The sequence below is a fragment of the Arachis ipaensis genome, chromosome B8, assembly GCF_059453495.1.
Source record: "Arachis ipaensis isolate K30076 ecotype BB chromosome B8, ASM5945349v1, whole genome shotgun sequence".
In the NCBI taxonomy this organism is placed as follows: domain Eukaryota; kingdom Viridiplantae; phylum Streptophyta; class Magnoliopsida; order Fabales; family Fabaceae; genus Arachis; species Arachis ipaensis.
The window spans coordinates 4929416-4936384 of NC_142443.1; the positions used below are offsets into that span (position 1 = coordinate 4929416).

The 6969-nt window shown below is 36.4% G+C and overlaps 2 protein-coding genes across 2 annotated transcripts; one reads left to right on the top strand and one right to left on the bottom strand.

Annotated features, from left to right (window-relative positions):
• LOC107612969 (ABC transporter G family member 3-like) lies at positions 1 to 2927 on the top strand. The gene is made up of 4 exons (XM_016314775.3): positions 1 to 220; positions 897 to 1487; positions 1593 to 1656; positions 1974 to 2927. The coding sequence occupies exons 2-4, from the start codon at positions 1016 to 1018 to the stop codon at positions 2008 to 2010; spliced, it is 573 nt and encodes a 190-aa protein (XP_016170261.1). The 5' UTR covers positions 1 to 220; positions 897 to 1015; the 3' UTR covers positions 2011 to 2927.
• Positions 1935 to 6420, bottom strand: LOC107612968 (cell division cycle protein 48 homolog). The gene is made up of 9 exons (XM_016314774.3): positions 6113 to 6420; positions 5798 to 5963; positions 5156 to 5384; positions 3881 to 4647; positions 3511 to 3732; positions 3326 to 3397; positions 2955 to 3236; positions 2449 to 2808; positions 1935 to 2369 (listed from the first exon to the last, which is right to left on the bottom strand). Exons 1-9 carry the CDS (start codon positions 6139 to 6141, stop codon positions 2076 to 2078), a joined length of 2421 nt encoding a protein of 806 aa, XP_016170260.1. The 5' UTR covers positions 6142 to 6420; the 3' UTR covers positions 1935 to 2075.
• Positions 6421 to 6969: the final 549 nt, after the last annotated feature.

Sequence of the window (6969 nt, forward strand, 5' to 3'; positions counted from 1 at the left end):
AAGAAAGAAAAGTAACGCATAGCAATTAGTAATACATAAGAATCATCTGCGGGTTAAGGGGGTCAAATACTCAAATCCTCACAAATGGTTTCAGAAAATTGAAAAACCAAACACCAAAACTAAACTTAACACTGAATGGACTGAACACAGCACTTTCTTTCTTTCTCTCTCTTCAGTATTGTGTTTCTTTTCTCATTCTCTCAGCTTTGCTTAGATCCAGGTACCTCCCATGTCGTTTTTTAGCATTGGTTTATTAAAGTTTGATGCTTTGAGCTTGTACGCTTCGATTAAGGATAAAATCTTTTGTGGGTTTTGCTTGGTTGCTGTATTTAGCTTAGCATGTCTGTGAAATCTTTCAATATATGTTATGTATCTTCTAATTCTCTTAGTTATTTATGTTTCTGTGTTTTGTAATCCAAAGTGTTGCCTTTTGGTTCCACAAAGTGATAAAGGAATAGTGGTTTGGTACTTTGGTTTGTGTGTTAGCTTAGCTGAGCTCAGAGCAGCTGGTTATGCCTAAATGAGAAACCATAGGTGCAAGGTTTGATTTTTCTTCCATTTGTTACAATTTTCATGGAGAACACCTATGGAGTTTTGTGTAAGTGACCCTGGAGGAATAGAGCATTCCTGCATTTTTTCTGCTGAAACATATGGATTCTGCTTCCCTAACCCTTAATGGCCCTCTTACTTGTTAAGGTTCTGCCATGAATGTGTTTATTCTTGTTCTTTTTGTTGCTTAAAGATACCATTTTTTAAGCATCTCATCATGCTTTTCCGTATTAATAGTAAGTTATTGTGATATCTGTGTTATTTTGATAAACAATAAGTATTAGATTAAATTTGTCCCCTTTTTCAATCTTTTCTTCTTAATTTTGGTTTCGTGATTTGAATGACAGGGTGTTGTTGATAGTGTTAACTACTGATAGAAAAACAATGTATTGGTATATGCTTTAAGGAGATACCCTCTGCTTGTGAAATTGACATATAAACTCTGACATCTAGAAGAATTTTAGATATGGAAGAAATACAGTCTCAATCAGATAATTATAGGTCTTCATCATCTTCAGCAAGCAGCCCGGCAAGTAGGGTTCCATCAAGTAACTTCTTCTACTTGCGAAAACCTGGTTCAATCAGGCAGCCAATTTCGTTTGAGGATTCACCTGAGTGGGAGGATACTGATACAGATCTTAGAATTGAGGAAGGAGGTGACTCCATTAATGCTGCGACAACACCGGCTTCTCCTTCTCTCTCAAAGATCAACAGTGGATCCTTGCCGTCACCTCGTGTACCGGAGGGTGTGGTTATACCTCGCAAAATTGCTGGGGCTTCTGTTGCTTGGAAAGATTTGACTATTACAATAAAGGGAAAAAGGAAGTACTCTGATAAGGTTATTAAGAGTTCAACTGGTTATGCTTTACCGGGGACAATGACTGTAATTATGGGTCCTGCCAAATCAGGAAAGTCTACTTTATTGAGAGCCATTGCAGGTATAGAAGCATGCTTTGTTTTGTTCTTTTTTAGTAAGCATTTAATGATCTTCCCATGCATGACTGAATAATCAAAGCTCAAATGAGTTCCTTTCTTTGCCTCAGGAAGATTGCATCCGTCAGCCAGGATGTATGGTGAAGTGTTCGTGAATGGGGCTATGGGTCATATGTGAGTTCATAACTTCATATTCTGATTTGCTGTTTAGTTTTTGAATTTCCATTTCTAGTGATCAATATGATTGAACACAATTGGCTTGTCAACTTTGATCAACCTTATATGCCATTATGCCCCAATATATTAAGATAGACTATATCTGCATTTCTTGCTCAAATAGAAACATTTATGTGCATCAGAGATTCTAAGTTTTGGTTTTTGATCTTTAGAGTATTAGGTGATAACATGATGCTACCTGGGTTTTAACTTTAATTAGCTTTAGGTTGTACAACTTGTATATGTATACTGAAATTTATTTGTTTAATTTTCAGGGCTATGTGTATTTTAAGTATATTAAAAGCAAAATAAACAGGAGGCTCCGATGTTACTAAAGGGAAAGTCTAGAGACACTAATACAGAGCTTATAAAACCGACTAACTATACAGATCATCTTCATCGGCTGCGCCAGCAGCAGTTGCAAAGGGATCAGATCCAGTAGTCCTCTCAGCAGTTTCTGGAAACCTAAACTCACTTCCGAATCCCCTCGACTGCTGTAAGGTCTGAGCAAATGCCTGGTATTTGCGAATATCTGCGTCGCTGACACTCCTGCGGGCAAACTTCATTGACTCTTCAAAATGAGCAGCCTTGATCTCTGCAACTTCGTCGTCGACAACATCTTCATCCATGGCCTCAGGGTTCTCGCTTTTCCTCCTCTCTCGTTCTATGTCCTGAAGTAAATCATACAATTCATCAGAGTTTTGTAATTGACCAATGACAACTTAATCTAATGTTGCATCAAAAGTATACCTTTTCGATGTTTTCTCTAATAGCATATTTGCATGCTCGCTGGCATATCTCAGTAATATCAGCACCACTGAATCCTTGAGTATATCTGGCCAGTGCTCTCAAATCAACATCTTTGGACACAGGTGACTTCCTCAAGCAGGCCTTGAAGATCTGGTGACGGGAATCCTCATCGGGAAGAGGAATATAGATCAATTGATCCAGACGGCCTGGCCGAAGAAGTGCTGGGTCAATGATGTCTGGTCTGTTAGTTGCCCCAATTATGAACACAGTCTTTTTGGCTGACATGCCATCCATTTCAGTCAGAAGTTGATTCAAAACTCTGTCAGCAGCACCACCAGCATCCCCAACACTGCTTCCTCTCTATACATGAATGACACAGTGATGTTTATACAAACAATTGTAAACTATTAACTTTGTCCCACAAGATTACAATGTAACTCAATTTGATTTAGTAGCATATTAATAGAGTAAGAGACTAAGAGTGTGATGTAATAAGAAAAACCAACCTGAGTGGCAATGGAGTCGAGCTCATCGAAGAAGAGGACACACGGAGCCGACTGTCTAGCCTTGTCAAAAATTTCTCTAACATTGGCTTCACTTTCACCAAACCACATTGTAAGTAATTCTGGGCCTTTCACACTGATGAAGTTAGCTTGACATTCATTAGCAATTGCTTTGGCTAACAAAGTTTTTCCACATCCTGGAGGACCATAGAAGAGGACTCCTTTAGATGGTGACATGCCAAACTTCTCAAACTTTTCTGGGTGCTCCACAGGATACTGAACAGTCTGAGTCCACAGAAAAACAAAAAGCAGTTAGAAATTAAATAAATATGTAAAATAAGCAACAGTGTGAAGTGCATAGTAGCAAGATTTACCTCTTGAAGCTCACGCTTGACATTCTCAAGGCCTCCAATGTCCTCCCAACTAACATTAGGCACTTCAACAACCTGTCAAGTGTCAACAAAGGCAATTCGTTACAAAATAAACCATAATGTAGGAAAACCATATCACCTGATCAACTAATGATTTGAGACTATAGGGATACAAAGCAAACACTTACAGTTTCACGCAAAGCAGATGGGTTGCTCGTTCCAAGAGCGGTCTGGAAATGCTCATTTGTAACTGCCATAGAATTCAGTATTTCAGCATCAATAGTTTCATCTTCCAAGTCAATGACATCCATCTTCTCTCTAATGCATTGCAAAGCAGCTTCAGTGCAAAGGGCAGCAAGGTCTGCACCAACATAACCGTGTGTGTCTTTGGAAATCCTCTCTAAATCAACCTACAGGAAAGTGGCGCTAGTGTTAAGCAACAGAAAATTAAGAACATTAAAGAATTAACGAACAACCTACAACCAGTGCCACAGCATGGCATGCACAACCTGGTAGAGTGTATACACGCCAACAAAGATAAGAGACAATGAAACTTACATCATCAGAGAGCTTCATGTTTTTAGTGTGTATACGAAGAACTTCAAGTCGGCCAACCTCATCAGGAACACCAATATCAATTTCCCTATCAAATCTACCAAACCTTCTCAATGCTGGGTCAATGCTGTTTGGGCGATTGGTAGCTCCAATAACAATGACATGAGCACGAGATTTCAATCCATCCATAAGAGTCAAAAGCTGTGAAACAATCCTCCTTTCAACTTCACCATGTGTCTTCTCCCTCTTGGGTGCAATAGAATCAATTTCATCAATGAAGATGATGGATGGTGCATTCTTTTCAGCCTCTTCAAATGCTTTCCTCAGATTGCTTTCACTCTCTCCTGCCAGTTTGGACATAATCTCCGGTCCATTTATACAAAAGAAGAAAGCTCCCGTTTCATTAGCAACAGCTCTTGCTATCAGTGTCTTCCCAGAACCAGGGGGTCCATAAAGTAGAATACCTTTGGGTGGTTTCACACCAATCGACTTAAAGAGTTGTGGATGCCTCAAGGGAAGCTCTACCAACTCACGAATTTGTGCCATTTGTTTCCTGACTCCACCCACATCATCATATCCAACTTCATCCAGCCTCTCTTCATCCTCTCTTTTCAAAGGCTCCCCCTCACAGAAGATTTCAGTATCTGGAGCAACCACACAATACTCCCCAGGATCAGTTTCAATGACCTTAAACTCCACACTTCTCATCCCTCCACGGACAAGAAATAGATCTCCTTTTCTGACAGGACGATAAGCTTCCAAGAAGTAAGCTGCAAATTTTACATTAAAAAGTTAAAATATATTACAAGCACCAAAATAATCATATTCCACACGTAATATTAATGCCGTCCAAGAAACTGAAGATTATAGCTTCTATATATACTACTAAGAGTCAGTTTGGCATGCATTCAAATCAATTCAATTCAATCAAATATCAAGAAAGGTGACAATCAATCATATGAAGCTTGACTAGCCAAGACTACTGTCTCTCCAAAAAAAATAATAATAATAATAGCTTGCTATAATTATAACACAAGCAATGTGAATGTGAAAAACACAAGTCAAGTATAGCCTAGTCAAAACAAAAAGTTGTAAGGACTTTTAAAAGAGGTAAGAAATTTTGCAAAACACGCTGACAATCAGTAACGAAATCTTATAACATTAATAGAAATACTCAAATTAAAGTATTCATCACTAAGTGCAAGCTCATAAAGCAAGTCAAATTCAGTAGCTAGCCCTAAACCCGCAACTTAAGAGAAGCTCAAGGTAGAAACTCACGTTTCAAGAAAGCATCAAACAGATTGCCAGTGACACCTTCAATGGTATCATCAATAGGCAGAATGTGCACACGGTTCCCGTACTTCACATCAGGGCACTGGTGCACAGACACAACATCTCCAAGACGAACCCGCAAATTCGACCTCACAACTTTGTTCATCCTGATCTTGGGCTCTTCACAGGTGTCATCAGCAAGAGCTATGCAAACAGTATCCCTCCTTTTCTTTCCCTGCAAACATATACAAATCAAAAACCTCATCTGACTTAAAAGTTGCAACACAAGAACAAATATAAAAGATAAATTAATTAAAACTTTAAGACATTCTGATAGTTATACTCCAAACTCGAAATGCTTTCATTTGATACAAATTTTCGTAAATAATATTTTAAATTTAATCCAACTTTATTTGCAACCATGTCAATCAATCATGATCTTCTTAGTATACATGGCCTAGTACTCCACAGTATAAAATTCAAAAGCTCACACTACCATCCGCTAAGAAAGAACAAAACAAAACAGCATCCCAGTAAGAGACTCTGAAAAAGAGTACTTTCTGTGGAGGAATCCAATAAATCAATTAAGAGTTAAGACACAGCAAGAGGAAGGTAAGTAAGAAGATAGAGGAGGGTGAGAAAAGTGACCTTGATGAGGATAGTGTCGCCACGGAAGAGCTGGAGCTTCTCCATGGTATTAGGGTGCATGGACACCACGGAGTTGTCGTCGTTGACGGCTTCATCCACCACGAGACGGTTGGGCGACTTCTTCCGCTCAAGAATCGCCGTTGAGTAGTCCTTCTTCCCCGATTTCCTGAAAATTCAAATTCACAAGAAACAAAAACTTCAATAATCCCAAAAGTATAAAAAAGTTACCTAACACATGAACAAGAAGAACTACTTAGTGGGGAGTGAAAGAGACGATTTTTGAAAGGGAACAGAAGAATGGCAGAGTTGACTTACGGGTCTGATGATTCGCCCTGATTAGACATTGGAAGTTTGGAACTGAAGTGGAAGATCAGAGAGAGACTTGGTTGGTGGTTGTGTGTACCGATGAAAACAAGAACTCGCAAGGAGAAAGCTAGCTTGCTCAAAATCTGATATTTTTGTTCAAGAGCGAGTCCTTCATTTATATGAAAAGAAAAGAAAAGATAAAGATAAAATAACAGTTTTATTCTCTAATTGTTATCTTCTTTTTTTATCTTTGAATGTAGAAGATATTTAGATTTTTTTTCATAATTTAAACTAATCAATTTGAATATTCAAAGAATAAGGTAATAGATAGATATTAGAACAATTAAAAAAAATGATAAAAAAAGGACTTTTAATCACTACATTCAACATTTATTTATTTTTTTTATCAACTTTATTTTTATATATATTATTATATTATTTATAAGATTCTTATTATTATTTTTTATATGAGTTTTTTTTATTATTTATTATTTATATTTTTTATTAATTTTTAATTTGACATTATATATTTTTATAATTATAATTTTTGTGTATTATATTTATTATTATCTTTTTATACTAGAATTTATTGATCTTATTAGGTAAAATAAATTAAACAAAAAAATTAACTATAAATAATAATAATAATAATAGTTAAAAATTATAGCATATTAAAAAGAGTATTAAGAGTACTAAAAATATACCATATAAAAAATATATAAAAAAATATAAAAAAATGAAACATGTATAAAAAAATAACATTATAATTTAATGTCATGTCATTTTAAGTAATTATTTATCTAAAGGTGATTTTAACTAATATTATTTAAACAATATTTATTTTATCAAAATCAATTTTGGTATAG

Bases quoted from the DNA above. Each gene is read 5' to 3' on its own strand.
- LOC107612968 (XM_016314774.3), bottom strand. From the start codon at position 6,141: ATGTCTAATCAGGGCGAATCATCAGACCC. The intron at 5,385-5,797 runs GTCACTTTTCTC...ATATGTTTGCAG, and splicing joins GCGACACTATCCTCATCAAG to GGAAAGAAAAGGAGGGATAC. The intron at 2,370-2,448 runs GTATACTTTTGA...GATTTACTTCAG, and splicing joins TTAGAGAAAACATCGAAAAG to GACATAGAACGAGAGAGGAG.
- LOC107612969 (XM_016314775.3), top strand. From the start codon at position 1,016: ATGGAAGAAATACAGTCTCAATCAGATAATTATAGGTCTTCATCATCT. The intron at 1,488-1,592 runs GTATAGAAGCAT...TCTTTGCCTCAG, and splicing joins TTTATTGAGAGCCATTGCAG to GAAGATTGCATCCGTCAGCC. The intron at 1,657-1,973 runs GTGAGTTCATAA...TTTAATTTTCAG, and splicing joins AATGGGGCTATGGGTCATAT to GGCTATGTGTATTTTAAGTA.